This window comes from Siniperca chuatsi, linkage group LG17, assembly GCF_020085105.1.
Source record: "Siniperca chuatsi isolate FFG_IHB_CAS linkage group LG17, ASM2008510v1, whole genome shotgun sequence".
NCBI classification, from domain to species: domain Eukaryota; kingdom Metazoa; phylum Chordata; class Actinopteri; order Centrarchiformes; family Sinipercidae; genus Siniperca; species Siniperca chuatsi.
Genome location: NC_058058.1, coordinates 21,845,218 through 21,866,726, shown reverse-complemented (window position 1 = coordinate 21,866,726; position 21,509 = coordinate 21,845,218). Strand labels below are relative to the sequence as shown.

Below are 21,509 nucleotides of genomic sequence, written 5' to 3'. Positions count from 1 at the left end.
TATACATATACATATATATACACACATACACACATACACACATACATACATACATACATACATATACAAACATATACATACATACATATATATACATACATATATATATATATATATATATATATATATATATATATATATATATACACTCTCTTTCCAGATACAACCACATCAGCCAGAATCAAGTATTCCCTCGGGTTTGGACCATAGACTGTATATGGTTTGGACATTGTAGCTGCCTGTGTGAAGCTAGACAATCAAATCTAGGTATATTAGATTACTCAGCAGTTGATACTCCTCAGTTTGGCTCTGCACAGGTAGTGTAAACCAGTTGGTGCGAACTACATGAGCAAATAGACCACTAAATCAAACAATAAGCTTAAAGAGGCTGAAAGCATCATTGTGCTGGAGATGTTGTGGTTTCAGCAGTACTAACAACCCGTTAACATTACGAGTCAGCAGCTATATAAATATTTTTGATGGTTAATGAGAAAAATTGCTGTTTTTAGACAGTTACATTCATTTTGCTTCATCAGTGAGGATGTGGCCTTCTAGCCTGTGTTCCTTTACAATCCATTCCGAGACATGTCCACTGCGATTTAGTGAAAATCCGACAATTGTGAGGGATTCCTGCCAAATCCCACAGCATCTCAACAGGTGTAACCCTTAGCAGTGTGTTTATAAGTGGCTAAGGGATTTCAGAGATGTTAGATCCAAAATGCAGACTGCTAGATCAGAAAACTGATGGTATTTGTTGAACATGTTTTCCATTATTATTATTGTCATATTATAATTATTGGTTTTGTTGTCGTTGACTCCCTTTTACATATAATTTCTTGTAAATGAGAAAGGCAGCTCAGAGACAAATGCTCTTATGTGTTGGGTGGTGCTGCGTCAAGGCAGACAGATTTAGTGACATATTTTTCTTTAGGTAACCAAAATAAAAGGATAAACTATTTTACTGTTCCACCTAGTCCACCTAATGCTTCGTAAACTAGATATATATATGAGCATTGTTGGTATTTTCATTTCCAAATAAGTTTGATAAAATTCAACCTTTACTTTCATTTGACTTTTTCATCACTTTCATGTGGTTTTTTAATTTAGCTATGGTATTTTTTCGTAGGTACAGTATAACCGGAAATCATAATTATAACTCTTGCTAGCTTGACAGTGGTATCGGGTGAGGGGTGATAAATTGAGAGAGACTCCCCACATTTGCATACACTATTTCCCCACTGCATAGCTGAAAGACAATATGACCCTGCACCGTTCACCCTCAGCTCATTAATTCACCGTCCGCTCCGGGCCGAGGAATTCATTTCTTTAGTGGGGTTCGGTGGACCGCCACTTTCTCTACAGTTTTCACTATCTTCCCTCTCCGTCCAGCCGGCTGCTGCTATCTCTCCACAGCAACGGGAGGTAAGAGAGAGGTGCTCCGCGGTGGGACAATCCGGTGCTAGCTATCAGCTAACTTAGCTAGCTAGCGAGCTAACTCGTTAGCAACTGTCTGTGTCCCAGCCCCTCGACGTAATACACTAAATATTTGCTTGAAGCCACGTATAACCGTAAAGGTTTCGTACATAACAGCCCATCTGAAATACTGTGAATGTAACCTCCAAGGTGCAAGTTTTAGATAAGTTGTTAGCCAAGACGAGGCAGACTGTAGCGTCTAGTTGGCCAGACTCAATTGTAATGTTTCCTGTCCTTCAAAATAAAATCTTAATTTGTACACGTGATCATTTTTCAGAAACAGGAGGCTACGAAGTGAAACTAATATAATCTCAGTAGCATCCTGTAAAATTACATTGAAATTGTGGTGAAATGTGTCTCTCCTAATGTTTTACATATAGCTTTAAAATAAATAAATAAATATATATACGGTAATACATACAATAAAGTACTTATAACCTTAGCCCAGTTTACACCTATCATTTAGGTACTGTGTGGTGGCTCCATCTGCTCTTCAATTCAGGGACTTGTAACATAGTGCCATGAAGGGCAAAGTGTCTATGGGTTTCTATCTGTAGGTAGAGATGGGATGATATACGATTTTATTGCAGATCAGAATAAAAAAAAACACTCAAGATAAGGTGATCGTGGTGAATTTCCATTATCGGGATAATCGTGAATCGGGATAACCATGAATATCCTCACATGAGTGACTTGAAAAGCCCAGTGCCAGTTGGACTTTATTTTTGTTAAAGGATAATTCCTGTATTTCTTAAGTCAGGGGTAAATTATATATACTGACGCAATTGATGAAATTGTTGTCTGTACCATTTGACATCATGGTAGAGAAGTGAAAAGTAGAGCATGATTTAAAAAAATACAGGAATTATCATCATCATTATCATGTAAGAAAGAACAGACTCACTCAATATAGCTATGTTTTTTTTAAATGTATCCTTTATTTATGCAGGGGGGGCCTTATGATTTATGATTAAATTATTTAAGAACAGTTTTCACGAAAAAGGATGCTCACTAAAAAGATGTGTCCTATCTGTGATGCAATAAAAATATTTGTTTCTTAACAAAATGTAAGGTAAAGTGATTCCAGTATGTTTTAGTGCCATTTTAAGAGTTTTAAGCATATTTTGATGATTATCAGGATAATATTGTGAATCGCAATTATTTTGGCCAGGATAATCACGACATAAAATTTTCATATTATCCCATACCTTTCTATAGGTAAATGCTTATGCACGATTTTAAGGGGAGTTTTGGTCTATCTGAAAATATAATCTGAGGCAAGGAGGGTTATTTTTAGTTTGTTACTACTATTATTAGAGAAACCATACAACTTCCACAAACGGGTCATTGTTTGTAGGATGCCACAACGTGCTTTTATTTTGAAGGTTACACTGCATTACTTCCGCTTTCTATTTGCGTACTGGCTGACTTAACACAACAAGGTAGCAGCAAGCAGCTATCGATGGGAGGCTGGTGCTCAAGGGAACCAACCAGAGTTGACGCTGTTAGCTTAGCCAACATAGCCTGTTAGCGAGTCATCTGTTGTTGTAAGTTTGCCAGCATGCTAATAAGGGCAGCTTAACCGCAACACACTGCAGCAAGTCTCCTGTCTGACTCTGTAGAGATCCAGCCGAGCTGAACTCCGCTGAGCCATGCGACAGTGGTGTGTCCCCGCTGCGACCCCTCGCACTGAACCACTCCCGGGGCGCCTGTCTGTGTCGCCCCCTCCATCAGGTAAGATAACCTCAGTGACGGGACACAGTTTAACTTACTTTTTTTTAAGCCAAAGCCGGCTTGCTACTTATTTCTGAGTCTTTTAGTTTTGCACAGAAAGAACCCAGAATACCAGTGTGGTCAAATGTACATACTGTAACTCTGATAGGCGCCAGTCTGTCCTGTAAACACACAGAATTTGAAACCGAATTCTTTGTAAAAAAAAAAAAAAAAACTTTGTCCTGCTTATCAACAAATGCACATATGTGACAGTATTGGACTTGAGGCATCTTAGAAATCGTCTAGTCTTTCTGATAAATTCAGCATACATCCCATTTAACAAGATCAACTTTTTAAAGGTAGTTGGTTCTGCTTGTAGCTCACCACTGTATATTTTGGCGGAAGCATTGATGTGTAAAATCATACCTATACCGAGTTGAAGAGTGGGCCCAACAGATTTGTAAAATGTATAAAGTTATGCTGTCCCAGCTGTCTACCTTTTTTAAGTAAGAAAGGTCATGTCAAATTGCTAGATTTTCTAACAGAGTTTAATGAGATCTTCACACTGTAGTCTGTACAATTAATGGAGAATGTTAAGGCAAGGCTTCCTACGACCCTGGCCTGCACAGGACAGGCAGGTGCAGAAAGTGAAAAGAAGGACTGGTGGATATAACTAGGCTGAGTGGACCTGATGTTAGGTTATGTATGCCAGGGTGATCTTACTTTAATTCCACCCTGGACAAATGGAGCAAGGTTAGCCCTAAGTGTCTGTGCCAAGTGTTTGAAAGGGTGCCAAAATTTTGAATGACCCAAGGGTTCCTCAGAGGAGAATGCGGTCTGTTTCTTTTTCTTTTTTTTCCCAAGTTCAGTTTTATAAAACAGTCTTGTATTTAATCAGAGTTATTTGGTATTAACATAACTAAAATCAATTAGTCAGACTTTCATTTAAAGTTTTGTATTCAAGATAAGTGAACCCCAACAAAGGAAGTGTAGTGTTTGAATTCAGCTTTGCATGTCTTTTTTCATTTGGGTTTTCATCTATTAATAATCCTTTTCATCATTTCATCAGTTTGTCTGCAGGTTCCGAAAAAGTTTGTGACATATTATCTAAATTTAAGGTCTATCAAAAGTAGAGATAAATATAGCAGTATATGTCTTGGTAACACTTTGTGAAGTCTAGTGGTGCTGTTTATCTGGTGAGAAATCAACCTAAGCAAGCAGACCTTTGGTGTATTAATAGGGCTACAGTTGGTTCATATTCACTTACGAAATTGGTCTTGTATTTCATTCAAAATGCCAGTCTCAAATTCACTTTGATAAAACGTACACCCCCACATTGTGGTATGCAGATGCCAGAATGGAGTGCTGTGAGGTGGAGCCACGCTACACCATCGAACAGATCGACCTCCTGCAGCGCCTGCGTCTATCCGGCATGACCAAACCTCAGATCCTTCATGCTTTGGAGTCCCTGGAGAGGCTCGACCCTGACCACCGCCCGTCGCACTGTGACTCTCACCCCGCCCCGTCCAACACCACACCCGCCACGGCCGCTCCAGCCCCGTCCTCATCTTCATCCTCCTCTTCCTCCTCGCTCTCCCTAGCCTCTGCTACCACGCAGACCTCCGGCCTGGACGGCGCCGCTCTGTCCCCCAGCAATAGCTACGAGGCCTCGCCCCCGCCCCTCTACCCTCCCATTGTGGCAGTTCAGCGGTCATTCAGCTACGACATGATGGGAGAGGAAGAGTGGGACCTGGAGGAGAAGGTGGAGGAGTACATGAGGTGAGCAGGGAAGAGGGAGGATGGTGGAGCTTAGGGTTATCAGAGAGCTGGGTGAGGATGAGTTGGAAAGAGAGACCAAAAGAATGGTAGAGACAAAGAGAGACTATTATAACATCAGATAATGACAGCTACTGTCCCCAGAGGTGCAGGCTTATTCTCCAGAATTTTAGTGGAGTTAATTCAGGTCAGGTGTTTGGGGATGGCTGAAAAAAGAGATGCACCAGTGAATAAGGTTAGTCAGAGCAAAGGCTGGTGTTTTAACCACAGTGTAATAGTTCTAATGCCATGATGGGATTTTGTTGCTTTTACAGGAGAGACAGCAACCTGGTGAAAGAAGAGATCAAAACTTTCCTCAACAATCGCAGGATCTCTCAGGCAATCGTAGGCCAAGTTACAGGTACTCTGCTGCTCTGTCTGTGATGTTTATGCAAAGTTATTACAGCTTATTTAACAGCTACAAGGATACATGTCAAATGTCCCTAGTGGTCAGTTTTAAATAGTGCTGAAATGAAGAGGCGGGAACCTTTGAGAATCTCATGATTGATTTGAATTTGATTCTTCATGTCACGATTTAATTCAAACAAAATACAAAATTGATTCTTGATTCAATAAGTAGAAAAGGGGAAGAATTTTCAGGATCTTATTCCAGTGCACCGTGTGCCAAACCATTCACTCGTGTTTTTCAGTCCCCTAAATTGCAATATGAACCAAACGTTGCTGCTAAGTTAACTGGCCGTGAAGAAGCTCACCGTCTGACCAAACAGAAAAAAGCAGAGGAAAGTGTGTCGGAGTACGCAACTTTATTAGAAAATGTCAACTGCAATAATTTGGAAATTTTGAATGTCTAGGTTTCTGTAGAAACATAAGTTGGTCTATGTGTTCTGGAGTAAGGGTAAAAACAGTCATCTGTGCTCTTACTAACATGTAACACTAGAGAGAACACTCTCCGCTGCAGTGCTAGTACTAGTGAAACCCATCGTTATCCGCAGTGCTGTACAGGCGCAGTTATATTCTTCATCTGATCAGAGTTGGCTGAAGTTTAGTAAAGTGGTTCAGTGCGCGTTGATTGCCCGGCTTGTTTGCTCGTGCTGGAGTTCAGTTTCAAAAATAACTGACAGATAAAACTAATAATAAAAATCAGTAATCAGCATAGTAACTAATTACTATATACCACATTATACAACATACAGCATGTCACATTATACAACATATGGTACAATGTTTAGTACAACAACCCAACCACCCTTTTATTTAGTGAATCGAATATAAAACAGGCTACAGGGCTTTTGGGTAGAGATATAACTGCGAGGCTAGATGTGTTTTTCAAGGCTGTTGATGGACTTTTGAAAATGGGTTATTAAGTATAATAATAGAAGAACAATGCAATAGCTAATAGGTGGGTTGGTATTGATAATGCAACCTATCATTTACTTGTGGCCTCAACAGCCATGGCTCCACTTCTAAGCAATGAATGCATGTTCACATCAGTCAGTACAATCACATGTCCTTAATTAAAGGAGTATTTCAGAGCTGGCCCCCAGCCGATCTCAATAGTACAGATGCTATTGGTGCACCGTGAAATAAATGTCTTTAATGTGTTACGATAACATGCCTTGCCTCCGGCACACAGGCATCAGCCAGAGTTACATCTCCCAGTGGTTGCTGCAGCAAGGCCTGGAGATGAGCGACTCCAAACGCAGAGCTTTCTACCGCTGGTACCTGCTGGAGAGAAATAACCCAGGTGAGGCGCGGAGCAGGTTGAGGTTTGTAAGGGTCAGACAGGAAACACAAGGGCTATGTTTTAGATACAGTGTAGAATTTGACTATTACAGAGCAGGGAATCATTCCAGACCATTACAGGGATGATGGATGTTGGGCACAGGAAGACTAATTATGAGAAGTGCAGATCAGCACCTCAAGGGTGAATGTCAGGTTGATGATAATAGATTGTAGATTAGATAATCTAGGAAGGAAGGCTTGTATTAAAAAAAAGAGATAATATTTTTGTGTTATGTGAATGTGACCTACTGCTTGCTAACCTTCCCCCTCCATCTGTCCTCTTTACCTCCATCCTCCTGCATGGTAAACTCACACACCTCTAATTCCTCACGCTAACTCCATCCTGGTCCTCGAGGGCTGCGAGGTCAAGGAAGGACACGAGACAATCTATAATTTCAGAGGAAAGACAGATGATAAAGGTAGTCCTGTCACAGGAGATGCTAATCAATAGTATTAAGGCTTCTGGTTTGGAAATGAAACTTTAGTGGGTGAATGCAGTTTGTCTGTACAGGCTAGAGTAACAGCTTGTGTTGGTGCTGACCTCTCCATGTCCTAGGATACAGGGATACAGATACTTAAAAAAAAATAAAAATGGTATGGTATGGTTTTAAACTGCTTCAACATACCAAATGAGTAACCGCTAAAGATGCTCACAGCTTTTATTGATTTGTGTCAGACAGCAGGCATTCACAATAAATCATGTTAAAAAGTCACATTTTTACTTGATCAGGTCTATGAAATAAACAAAGCCGTCGATGGACCATCTGCTGACCCTGCTGCCTCCCTTCATCTTAATCCTTTATTTTTTCCCACCCTCCCAAGCTTTGCCTTAGCTCCTCTGTAGTTCTCAGCCCTGATGCTGGAGGTACTCTGGTGCTGGTTTTCATTCCTACATGGCTAACAAACAGGTTATTAACAGTGATACTAACAATAACTAAATTTCTCTGTGGCCACGGTGCTTTGCTTCTGATATAGGCTCCTATTGACCTGCCCATCATGAATCTAAAATGTAGCAGTGTTGTCAGTCAAATTGACTTTTAATTGGCGGATACAATGGAATACATTATAAAGCAGTCATTTGTTTTTAAATGTATTAAGACTGAAAACTGCCAGGCATGTCTACAGGAGTGTGTCAGGTAACCCAGTTAATTCTCGATTTCCAATTACATTAGCCAAAACTGGTGTCTACTATCGAATCCATGGCTGTGGCCTGCCTGACCATTGGTTTTGTCCCGACTGAAGGGCTGAGGTGGAGTGAAAGCCAGCACAGCGTGAGTCCCATGCCCAGGGCCAGGGGAGGGGACAAAGATGGGACGGTAGCAGGGGCAAGTGGCAGCCTCCCCAACATCCTCCCCAACCCCAACACCAACCTCAACCCCAACCCAGTGTGGAGCAGGCAGAGAGAGCTGCTGATGCACTTGCTGCCGTGGTACACTGCTGCTGCTGCAGCCGCCCAGGCCCAGCCAGGTAACCGCGTCCTCCTTGCCCCGGCCTCAGCAGCTTGCCCCAGGAGATGCCTGCATCAGCTGGCCAGCATGCCATTTACCCCATAGCTACTTTGTCAGCCTGGGATGCATTTCAACAGTCTCAAATGGCAGCGATAAACTAGAGGATTGTAGCCCTCCATACTATTGAAATCCTCTTGACCTCGCCATAGTATCAACAGGCTGTCGCACCAGTTATGTGTGTGTGTAAGTTCAAATGTAGCTTAGTTTGAATGGAATGAGTTGCAGTATAACTTAGTGAAAATGGGGTGCACCATACAACAGGGTATCTGCAGGTTTTAGAAGGTTTTAAAAAGTCCTAAATTTAATTTATAAAGTCTTAATATGTTTTCTTTCCTGCTGTAGGCAGTAATGTGTGGTATAAAATGTTTTTGTATCTGGATGCGGGCTGTCAGGAGATGTTATACACGTATAAACTAAATAGGATTGTTGCTAGCTGTTACATCCTTTTCCTGTGGAGTTTCAGCAAACAGTGTCACTACTCATCGCCTCATAATGAGCAAATGTCAATTTTAAGCAAAAAAATGAACTCATCATAAAGAATTATTATTTTATACTGCTGGGAAGTGATGAAAAAATGTGATATAATAAATCATTCTAGGCCATATCGTCCCTGCTGGTTTTCCATCATACTTTCATGCTTTGCACGGTACGACTGTGAAACAGGTATTAATTTGCATTATATGTGGTATTAAAAAGGTCTTAAATTTAACTTGGGGAACAATGCAGACACCCTGATACAAGTTAGTTACACTGTAGAGTTAAGATAGAACTTAAAATTTCCACCTCCCTGGCAGGTGTAAGTCAGTCCTTTATTAACTGTTATCATGGCGATATTAGAAGAGCCAGAGGAGCGTTTTCTTTGATATTTACACCAGGAGCACATTTTCTGTGACAGACTGAAACCATTTACATTTATGATGAAACAGACATGAACACTTTATATCGTGTTGCACAGTTACCGTTGCTTCTACAAGTTGATTTTATGCTGCATTCACTTGAGATGGGAATTGGCGCCGGCACCACGGGATTGCTTCTAACTGTTAAGGTGTTTTTAGCAGAAGGTTTGGCCAAGATGGGAGTTTTTTGCTGACTTTTGTTAATGTATTTATTATTGTCTATATTTATGTGATACAGCCATCCCCACATTAGTAAATAACAACAAAGTGCAACAGATGTGATTGATAATTGATTGTTTAATTTTTATTTAAATTTTTAAAATTGAATTAAATTTCAAGGTAACAGACAAACAGCCATTGTATCATATGTTAGCTAGTTCAAATGAGATAGCACACGTAACCTTCTCTTATTTAACAAAGCAGTCTGTTGTAGGTCTTAATTTCTGTCTTCAGTAGTTTTACCTGAATGATGCGCTGGGTGAAACGTCAGTCTGCGACAATGTTTTGAATACTGTCAACTTAGTCAGCTTATGGCGTAAGTACACATGTTACAACTCAACAGCCTTTTCCACTTTTGTTCAGCTGGTGCAGCAGGCAGCTGGAGTCTAAACACCATCACTGTCTTTGTTTACATAAACTCTCAACAGTTAAATTGCTGCATGCGCTGTCTTCTTCAGGGGCCACCTTATCAATGCGGTCTTTGGTGAAGGAGGAACCTGACTGGAGGACAGGGATCATGGCTGGTGACAGAGCAGGGATGGTGGGCGGGCCTCTGAGGCTGCGTAGAGGAAGCAGGTTCACCTGGAGGAAGGAGTGCCAATCAATCATGGAGAGGTGAGCAAGTGTTGGTGCTACATAAAGAGGCGAAGTGAAACCGGGACTGCCGCATTCTGTTCCAGAAGTAATTCTAGTTCAAAATCCCATTGACATTTGTAACTACGCTAATAAGTAAAAATACAGCCTTGGAACAGAGTCTTTCTCAACAGTGTGTTATGCGGCTCGCTTCATGTTTAGATAGATGATGGTAGTTTTTTGAAAAACTAACTAAACTAACTAATATGAAGGACCTCTGACACATCTGAGCGGGAGCTGTAGTAATTTCTGTGCTAGTAATTGTTGTTTAACTTAGTTAAAATCATAAAGGTTTCAATTTCTTATAGCGACTGCTGTAGTGGATGGCGATGTGTCTCAGAAAATGGAAAATAAACCTCAGGAACATGCTTCATTTTTTTCAGAAAGACGGGTGAAAGAAATACTGAATGAGAGTTTACACAAGCTAGTGGAGTAGGCTAGCCTGGACGTGACATCATGACTTCGGCTGGACTTATTATAAAAAAGGAGACAAGTACTTTATGTGCTGCGTTCATGTCATGTCATGTGGGAAAATGGTAGAAATTGAAGATTTCTTTTTTAATATACTCGGGAACTCACAGTCTGTACCCTAATTACACTGACTTCCGTCATCCTAGCATCAACAATTAAAAACTGAGTCAAGAAAATCAGATTGTACTGTTTATAAAATGAATTAGGTCTGCAAGCAATGATTATTTTCATTATCGATTAATCTAACGCTTATTTTGTCAATTAACCAATAATCTTTTGGTCAATAAAATATCAAACAATAGGAATAAATCAAGTCCAAGAATTACAAATACACAAATCATTTATTTATTTTTTTTGGACCCAAGGTCTAAAACCAAAAGGTATTCAGCTTGTCATTTGGCCTTTTTTCTTGAAAACATCTTCTGTTGATCAACTAATTGTTTCATCTCTATTATCCCAAAAGGCCAATGTCTCACTTACACTGAGTTTGTGTTTTGCATTGAACTATAAAAAAGCTGATCAAGAAAACAGAAAACTTGTATGTGTTTGATGGCTTCAGATGAGTTCGAACACGTCACTACTGGTTCAGCCATCAAGTCATGGATTGTTATTCCCATATGATAGGACTGCAGCATTGCTTGAGGTAATTGTGAATATTAATAACCTTCCCAGGGTGAAATGTTCTTTAGTGCCTTACTGTTGTGACTCCATGCTTTTAGTGCGGAGCATTACCATCCAGTTTATTATGCCGTTTTTCTTTAGGTGTATTATGTCTCTGATTCTCTGTAACATATTTGTCCCAGGCAGTCTTCTCTGTAACTCAGAAGGATGCAGAGAAAGAGGAGTAGGCATTCCTCAACAGACCTACCCGCTGTGTGCAATTGATTTCTCTATTACATGGTTGCTGTAAGTATAGGGTGCAGTCTGGGCACTCACAGTAATAAGACCACACAGGCCCTCAGACAACACTCACCAGCAGTGCCCCCGGATTACGCAATTCTACTGCAGTGCTGATCCTTATGAGCTAGTTTAGACCCAAGGACGATACAGTAGAGGTGAAGATGGTGTGTGTGTGTGTGTGTGTGTCAGATAGAGTGGAGAGGATAGGGCAACTCGGAGGAAGAGAAGGCTGGAAGAAATTGATCCCTGTGTGTTTTGTAATGTGAGATAATGACTCTTTTTCAGCCTTAGAGGGATATAAAGAAGTTAGACATGAGTGAGAAAAATCTGGAGATGAAAGAGAAAAAAATGGTTACTTTGATCTTGTATATAGAAATTTCAGTTTTTACCGGAGAATCTTCATATTTATAGGCCTCGGAAGAGATTTAAGCACGCAATGCTTGAATTGGAGAAGTTAATCCATGTAATGCATCCATTAATCTATTCCCTGACAGTGAGGACCTCTCCTGACGCTCTTCCACTGTATAAATATTGTCCTTACTCTCCTCTGGTTCAATACAAAGACTAAAAGTTGATGAGGCGTAAAATTAGGGCGTCACTAGCACTGCTCAGGCTGGTGCCATCTTCTATTAAATGTGTAGCCTGTGATGCAATATGATTGAACTGTTTCCAATGCTGTGGATGTTTGTCTCTTACAGTTTCTTCATGGAGAACCAGTACCCAGATGAAGCGAAGCGAGAGGAGATTGCCAACGCCTGTAACTCTGTCATTCAGAAACCAGGTACTAAGCATTTCTGACAGGAACAGGCCGTGATAAAGTCTGTGGCCCCTCTTGTTTAAAATGGCATTCTGCATACTTGATTTGAATTAGATCTGAAAGGATTGATTGATTGATTAGTCAGTTGACAGGTAATTCATTAATGGCTATTTTAATATATAAATAAAATCATTCATCAATCACAGATCAAGTAAAAATACTAAATATTTGTTATTATTTTATTGCTTTAGTGTAACTGGAAGCATTTTATTAACATCAATCAACAAGTTTCACAATTTTTGTCAAAAATATTGTTATAGCTCAACAAACAAAAACTCAATCAGTGTACAAACTTTTTTTTCTAGATATAAAGTGCAGACACATTCGTACATAAGACAAAACACGAGATTCACTAGTATCAGTTGGGGTTTCAGTAGTTACATTTCACTGCAAATGTCCCAGCTGAAGCATTAATACCATCTTTTTGAGTGGTTTATTTGACCTTTTAAAACTACACCAGGGGTTTGTTTTGTTTAAAATGAAATCTATTATCCTAAATTATGTACAAGATGTCTCTATAAAATTAAAGTCACTTATATTAACTTCATGACAAATGTGGTCCTACAGGACAGATGAGGATCCTGTCTCCACTGAGATCCTGTGGTTTTGCCATATTTGCTGGCACTATAAATGAGCGATGTTGTGCATTTCATCACCCAGGTTGTAAGCTATCTGAGTTTGAGCGTGTGACGGCATTGAAGGTGTACAACTGGTTTGCCAACCGTCGGAAGGAGATGAAGAGAAGAGCGAATATCGGTGAGGACCTGATACCTTGCATATTGTCGCTGTCCATGTCTCCAAAGCATCAACTTTATATGAGCGTAGAAAAAAGCCTTGTCTTCTGCTTTGTGACCTGTAACTCCCCATGGGCTTTTTAAGTAGTTTAATTAGAAGTAGGAGATACTTAATCCTTCCAGTTCATGAAAAATTCTAAATCGCCGAAAGGTGGAGATACATGGTTTTCTGTGGACAGCGACAATATGTACAATCACAGGAGGCTTTTGGCTGTGTGTGGGAAAATTTACATGTACATTTATGTTTCCTGTGTTTCCATCTCTTACCTCCGCTTTCCTGTCGAACACAACTAGAAGCTGCCATTTTGGAAAGCCATGGAATTGAGGTGCCAAGTCCAAGCTGCCACTCAAATGGTGAGGAGGGAGAGATGCAAGAGTTTGCCGATCAGGTGAATCATCGATTCTTAGAGCAAGTAAGTCAAATTGGTGCCGCTTAAGAAGAAAGAACAAACAAGTAGTAGGACTCGTTGGACGTGGTAATCTTAGTTGAAAACTGCCAATGAAGTGACTTTAGCACTTACAATCACACACATTCAGAAGGCTAGAGTATCTCAAAAACAAAACACACTCCTACAAATTTGCCAGTGTCTGGGGTTTTAAATATTCAACTTTATTGTCATAAACTAGCTGTTGGACTAATTGTTTCATAGATCTCTCTCACAGCAGAAATTAAACTTGTTATTGCATGAAAAGTAACAATGACGGCTCGGTTTTATTTAGGTGTGCCAATAAGCCATGCCAGTGAGACAACATGGACAGTACCAGGGGCCCTGGCACTGGTACACATAAATAGAATAATAAATGTTATCACTTCCGCCTGTGTTTGATAGGTGGGAATTTTTGCCATTAGCAGCCATAACACTAGGTAGTCTTCAGTGTGTCTCTGTTGACAGTCTGCCAGTGTTGTCACTGGCATCATGTCATGCTGTGTGTTAGCCAAGTCAGAGGTGATCATAAGAGCCAGTTTGCTACACTGACTACAAACTGAGAAATAGCAGGGAGTCTCTGGGGTAGCAGCAGAAACATGAGCCATCTCTTGGCTGGTCACAGCAGGCAAGGAGGACGTTAGCACAGTGTGTAAACTAAGCCTTGCACACAGCCACACTAGCCTTAAAAGAAAATTCGTGAATATTTCAACCTGCCGTATCAGTGTGGCCATTGTGTCTCTATGGGTCGTGCTAACTTTGCACTTGCCACCTCTGTTGTAGAGATTTGGGGAAACGAGGATGCAGAACAAATGAAGCTTATGTACTTGTAAGTTGCTTTGGATAAAAGCGTCATCTACATAAATGTAATATAATATCCACACGCATCACTTGCCCCCACTCTCTGCCCCGTCTCAGGGTCCGTTTTACAAAAGATATTGTGCTAATGATATTACAGCACAAACATGGCAAAAAAGTTTTGTAGCTGAGTACAGTTTGCCATTGTTGTGCGTCTGTTAAATGTTCATCTGCAATTCTCTGTAGTGGTCCCAGTAATATTTGTTCTTAAGGTGTACTGAAGTAGCATATCACACGACATGGTTAAGCAACGTTTGAGTCAAAAAACGCTAGAAATGCAGTTGCAAGAAAATACATTTGTTGTTTCATTCCTTTCTATCTGCAGGATGTCTTTCATTGTTCTATGACTCACTCTGGATGGAGTGATTGTTATTTGTGGTGCTTTAACTGTGCGCTCTCCCTCATGCCTCTGGGTGCATGGAGAGCTGTGTTCTCTCCTCCTCTGCTCTCTGCTGGACTGTTATTGTGCGTAACCACCGTGTCCGTTTCTCACAGCAGCAGGTTTTATGTTGTTTTACAGTTTCATTCCCTCATGGTGAATATCTGTATTGTACTGTCTGTGCCATCTGTGCGCATATGATGTACTGTGATACGCTATTGCTTCGCCTGACTACAATCACTGCTGGCATGATCACTGGAAAGTCCGGGTGTGACACCCTTTCTAAATGTGCTTCAGTTACCACCAACTCTCAGAAGATGCTAATAATTTCACTCAAACTGCATGTGGCTATTAGCGCTGGTGTTTGTGAATTGGACCTATTTTTGCAACAAGGCTCATTTGCATAGAAAGGGGCCAATTTAGTGCCAAATCTTAAATACATGCAAATAGCACCGGAGCACTGAGACACTTTTTGCTTGGCAGCGCAGTTATGGGTGCATTTCGCCCTTTGCAGGTGCTTTGAGAATTACGCGGTTTCTTTTTGTCTCATTTGTGCAGGTTTAGGGGCCGGAAAAGCTGCGCAATCCTTTTGTGAATTTGCCCCTCTGTGTTTACTTTAAAAATCATGTTTAGATGGAAAGCTGTGGGAGGCTTGCACAGGTCGCCCTGATTTCCGTTGTTTTGCGCGAGTCCTCGTTTCCTCTGATCTCTAAAACGGAGCTGGTGAACACAAAGTTTGCACGACCCATAGTACGCCAGGTTGAGATAAACTAGAATTTTTCTTTAACAGGCTGACCTGTCCGAAAGCAAAACTGCTAGTGGGGACAATAAGGACTGATGAATCCATGGTGCTATGCAGGCGAGAAAGGGCCCACTTTATACCAACCAGGCGTATCTAATTAAGTGGATACCGAGTGTAAATTCAAATCTTTTGCTTTGCTTTTGCTTTGCTTCTTCTTTTCCACAGGAAGAGACATCCCTCAGGATTGTTGACCAACAAGACCCCTCCACATTGGCCACTACAGAGGTTGCAGCCCTGCCGAGCCCCACCCCTCAGGTCCTGGATCAGAAAGAGGAGGATTCAAAAAGGGAGACTGTGGATGAAGAGTGACCAAAGCTGGTGGAGTTTGGATCATCGTATTTGAATTTTAATCAGATGAAATAGGAAAAGAATAAGTGTCTCCTCCTCCACCCATGTAGGGCCTTTGGGGCCTATGGCACCCAAAAATCAAGGGAGAAGGGTGCTGAAGCTCGCTGAGGTGCCTCTGATGGTAAGGAGGCCACTGTATTTATCAACAGTAATCCTGCTTATATTAATGGCAATATACAGTATATATAAATATATCAATATATAGTGCATTCCAAGATGGTATTAAAAAGCCTAAATTCCTTAGAGGGAGTCTTATGTAAAGGATACCTCGCCCATTTTAAGCTAAGCCTTTTCTTTTTTCTTTGCTTCATGCCTTCTTTTAGCCTTTTCAGAGTGGTTGTTTGATGGACTGGTGACAGGAACGTGCTGAGCCTGCAGGTCAGGTGTGTTTGGGTGTGGGGATAAAGTATGGTATCAAGGATCTAGTGGTGATACGAATGCCCTCTGCTGGCTTGAATGTCTTTGACTCCATCTGGTTCGTAAGACTCTAACCTCAATCAGTCGATTGATTGATTAAATCAGTCGATCAGTCAACGAGTGCTGTTGCTATCAAATCCGTAAAGCCCTGAGGGACAACTGGAATCTCAGGTAATCCCAAAAATGGTGGATAAAGACAGTTAAGAGTTGTCTTAATATATGCTTTGTTTTCTTCATCTTGATTTTCTTCATCTTTAACTGTGTTTAACCAAAACAGGATGTGTTATTTATACCTTTTTATATTAGCAAAACAAGCCTAGGACAATATATCATAGTATCTCTTTGTCATCTGTCTTCTTTGTTATACTGAATGCTGCTGTTTGATCATTTTTGTAGTCTACCCTCATTTCAGAGTCTGTCTCAATCCTCAACTCAGCCAGTGAAGCTAGACTAGTTACATAAGTCTACTCAGATTTTTTTTTTTTAATCTTTAACGTTTGAAAGAACGCTAAAAACCAATGTGATCAAAAATCATAATGCGTCAGCCTACATGCTACAAGCACCTTCTCTCCTATTGGAATAAGCTAAAGCTTAAGCTCATGTAAGTTTGTATGACTGCGAAGCTGCACTTCAAAGTGGATCTCACTATAAATGAAGGAGGGGAGCGTTACAGACTGTACCTGCATTTGGGCCTGGACATGTACATAACCCAGAGAATATACACGTCTATGGGTGCTTTCCTTCAAATTACATTAGCACTATATAGAAACTGTTTATTGTCAAACTTGAAATATGAATAGCTGACTTAAACTCTGCATTACTTACCCCCTTTATTTACTGGCCCAAGGCCTTGGGGGTTACTCCCTAAATGTTCATGAAATGGACAAAGTCGCTTGTTCTCAAATGGCCCCCAACAGGGTGCTACCATGTTACCTCCTAATGCCAAAGCTATGCCAAGGTAGAGATGAGCTACAGAGTAAACTGCTTACAGGAACAGGATATGACACTGTCACGACACTATAGATATACAGTACATAGATGTTTATTTGCTCAGTACAACACTAGCCAACTCTAGCTTACCTCAGAATAACTGTCATGAATGTGTTACAGGCTAACTGGCATAAAACTGACAGCAGCCATTATTGTGACTGTTTATGATATGGACAGTGTTATGTAGCATTTATGACTGTGGGGTTTGCCCTGTATTGTTAATGTATACTCACCTCAGACAGTTCTCTCGTCCGGCTTTGGACAAGAACTCCAAAGCTGCACGCTGTTTCTGATCATCATGCTCCTCTATCTGCTTTTATCTGACAACGAGAAACAATAACAATAATAAAATTGTAAACAATGGCTGTGATATGTCTCGATTTATTTTGAGTGATTTAGGGTTGGGGATAGGAACATTCAGCTGGTGTCAAGATGCTGAAACTTCAAGCAAATGCCTGAAACAAGTTGACTCCCATTTGAAACAAGTTAGTGTCTCACCCTGTCAGCACATGCCAAGTAGAAATGAATTATTCAATTAATAAACTATCAGCAATATGTTAATTATCAGTATTTCATTTAATGCCAGACCAAATGATTTAGTGTAGTGAAAGCTTCAGTGTTTTCTAATGTATTCAGTGCTGATCTCAGGAATAGTGCCGGTGTTGCATGATCATTATCAGGTGGAGCAGAAGCTCAGGGTCACTGAAGATGATGTCTGATAACAGAGAGCTAGCTGAACAACATGGTGAGCAATTCTGTAACTACAAGATATGGCTAATATTATATGCCACCAAAACTTCCTATTCTGCTTATATTGACAAAATTACTGGGTAAAAAATGATAAAATACCTAATTTGATATACATGGAAGGATGTCTTATTTCAATATATGTTTTTGCTCCTTATTTCTTCTCTAATATAACTACAAGATCATTTACGCTCATTTATCAAATTATTACATTTTGAATATCAAAAACTGAAATTTAGCCACTACTACATTTCTACATTTCCACTAAGTGGTAGTAGCTCAATTCTTAACACAAGATGGCAGCATTGTCACTCATCTGTAAATCAAAGAACTGGCTTCTAAGGTTAGAATAAAAGTGGTGCAGCCCGAAATATCTGTTCAGTCATGAAGGCCATGACACAGGACTGAGTCTAATATGTGTACACGTATTGCTGTGATATCCAGGCTGAATGTTAAAAAGATGCTGAGCTGAAAGGAGAGGTGGAATCTAAGGTAGGAGTAAAGGCCATGACAAAGTAACAAGCAAATACAGAGAAATGTGAAATGTTATTAGAATGAATAGACCTACGTTATTACACATCACCACATTTACTGGTGCTGATTTTGTTTCATTTCCCAGTGATGGAGGCTGCCTTGCCCACAGTAGACTTTTTTTTTTTTTTTTTTTTTTACATCTTCCCAGATATAAGGCTCCTCAAAATCGTGTCTGAATTCAAGATGCAGTTCTTTGGACTTGATGGTAACGTTAATGTTCGAGTTTCTGCTCTGATACTGCTGGGCTGTAGAAGTACTGTATGTGTTGATGTGTGAAGTTAATTAATGGAATTCATATATTTTTCAATTTATGTTTGAGTTGTCTCCACTTTTGTCTTTCTTTTATATACCAAGATTTTCCTCCACCTACGTAACGTTACAGTCGGTTGATTTATGTCCTTCTTCACATTTAGCATTACTCCTTTAAATATTTAATGGGCTTTTTTTTTTTTTTTTTTTTTTTTTTTTTTTACACTAGTTTCTTTGTGTAGTTTGTTTGTAACGTTGCTGTGTGCCTTTGTGTCAAGGCACACAGCACTACTTACTGTGTCAGTAAGTACAACCAAGTAATTAGTTTTCATACATTTCCCTCCTATGTGGAAACTAGGCGAAAATTGATATTCACAGTTTACAGTGAGTCCCCACACTAGAGTTCGTAACCAGAGGACCACGACTACGCAGAGAGGGGGCCCTCCAGCTGAGGAAACAAACTGAGAAAGGGCTGCTTGGCATTGCTCCATATGGGGCGGTCGCATTCATCTCTCCACTGCATGCCAGATCTGTCAGTGTATAACAGCTCATGCCAGAGTCTGGGATTCTCTCCTTTTTGAGACCTGGGATGGCCATCGTGGTCGACCGACGAGGTTTTCATGTTGATGACTTTGTGCCGTGTAAGATCTATAGGCCGGCATTTCTCTCTGGCAGATCCCAGGTGTCTGCCTGTGAGGTCAGGGAGACCCAGGCCGTTGCACGCCTCAGGGTGCATGTGCAGCTCCTCATACGCCGAGGCTTTTTGGCGACATTATTCAGCTGTATACCGTTGCATGTCTCCTGACAAACTATGAAAACGGGCCTCTTGTAAAGGCTTGGGCAAAGAAGCCAGTGTAGCACTTGTATATTGTATTTACATTTAGTCAGCTGGCAGATGCTTTTATCCAGAGCGAGGTCCTCTGCTGGGCTTTTTTGAAGATGGAGGGTGTCTCCCACCAACTCCACCCTCAAAAAAGCCTAGCAGACAACGTAGTATATTGTCTTGAGGACAAAATGCTAATCTTGTAAATAGCAATTATCTATATATACTTACATTCAATCTTTTTTTTATATATTTTTCAAGTTATTATATATTGTTTTTATTGAAATATATTCACTTTGTTCAGTTTAACGAGTACTCAGATGTTTGTGGTCACCCACCTGTCAGTTCTGCTCACCTACCTTTCTTTAACAATTACTGTTTACACGTGACACCAAAACACTCCAATGCTAATCATTTCTCTTTTTTATACTTAGCTATTTACTAATAATTGTTATATACAGTATATACGCATGTCTATGCCATTAGTACAATATATTTATACATGAAATACAATAACAATAATTTCACTAACATTTGTCAGTATATATTTGTCTAGCCTGTTCCCGTCAGTAGGCCTACACACACACACACACACACCTTTTATTTAATACAGAAGCTCTGATCAGTGTTTGCAAGCACATTTAAGTGTTAATAACTTGCACACAAGAAAGAATGATACAACAGAGCTTTATGATCAGACTATTTCATAAAAGTTTTAAGTGATCATAACACCATAAGTCCAGATTCCATTTACCTCAAACCAAATTAAATTTGTAACATTCAACACAAGTGCATTCACTTGCTGGTAGGAGATCAACCTGCAGTTTCGCTTTGGATGGTAGAGCACCGTTCTTAGCTATTAGCAGCTTAACAGGATTCATGTAGTGACTATATGCTTATACGAACACAATACAATTCAGAGGAGAAGAAAGATCTCCTAAGTAAGCTGAGAAAGGCAACGTTAGCGTGACGGGTTTCTCTCTGTTCTGTTTGCAGGGCAGTCCTATCTCAATCTAATTGTTCAGGGAGGTGTAGAGGTAAAAATAATAAAAGAAATAGTCAGATTTCTCTTCCATTGTCCAAAGTCACACCAGTCATATCCAGAAGTCAACATCTGGTCCCGGATCTGCTAAAAGTAAGGATGGGATTTCCTTAGTGCATGTGTGCCCTCATCTTAATATACGGGCAGTCCACATAGCTTGTTACATTTGGGCATTTAATTTCAACAAGGCCAAACACTGGCTGCCCCTTCACATTGTACACAATCCCATCAGGTGATGACCCTACCCATGGTGCCTCGGGGTGGATAAGGAGCCCACAGGGACAGTGGTTAACCTCGCTTGCTTTGCAGTACTCCTCTACTGCTGCAGATGGGGGGAGAAGGGGCATCTGTGTGTGGACAGGTTTTCAACCCGCTCTTTGTTGTTGCACTTTTCCGAACACAGAGTCAACCAGAGGTACATTATTGGCTATGTTATCAATGGAGCCACATCACTGGGAATGTCATGGTAGACTTCATCCACCCTGAGTGTGGAAAGTTCAGGCAGAGACAGACAGACTCCCTTATACAAGTTGCTCCTATGAAAAAAAATAATAGACAAAACACACAATGAGCTTATTGTTTGCATAAAGTAAGCTAAAGTATAAGTTCAAATGAAACACCTAGGCAAAAAGAAAGACCTTATTTGTATTTAAGGAGTAGTAGAAAGACCTTATTTGTGTGAAAGGCTTGAAGAGATTCAGTTTGGACTTTCTTACTTGATCGACTGACAGAATAAAGACTAATAATAAATGCTAAAATGATTGACACACAAGACACATAATATTGTTACCCCTAATCCTAACCCTTTTATATACAGTGGTTTGAAAAAGTGTTTGCCCCCTTCCTTGTGTTTGTCACACTTAAATATTTCCGATCATCAAACAAATTTAAATATTAGTCAAAGATAACACAA

At 40.3% G+C, this 21,509-nt stretch overlaps 1 protein-coding gene across 10 annotated transcripts; it reads left to right on the top strand.

Annotated features, from left to right (window-relative positions):
- Positions 1–164: 164 nt before the first annotated feature.
- On the top strand, positions 165–17,564 carry zgc:91944 (uncharacterized protein LOC436941 homolog). 10 transcript variants are annotated; one of them, XM_044171455.1, is made up of 11 exons: positions 165–1,422; positions 3,096–3,207; positions 4,536–4,965; positions 5,277–5,362; positions 6,596–6,706; positions 7,987–8,211; positions 9,826–9,982; positions 12,070–12,152; positions 12,849–12,944; positions 13,277–13,395; positions 15,612–17,564. In XM_044171455.1, exons 2-11 carry the CDS (start codon positions 3,126–3,128, stop codon positions 15,753–15,755), a joined length of 1,533 nt encoding a protein of 510 aa, XP_044027390.1. In that variant the 5' UTR covers positions 165–1,422; positions 3,096–3,125; the 3' UTR covers positions 15,756–17,564. The 10 variants fall into 10 exon arrangements, 9 of the variants coding, with proteins under 9 accessions (XP_044027390.1, XP_044027393.1, XP_044027398.1 ...); XR_006375171.1 differs by lacking the exon at positions 165–1,422 and having other exon boundaries at positions 2,879–3,207; positions 15,612–15,915; positions 16,118–17,564; XM_044171458.1 differs by lacking the exon at positions 165–1,422 and having other exon boundaries at positions 2,877–3,207; positions 13,280–13,371.
- Positions 17,565–21,509: the final 3,945 nt, after the last annotated feature.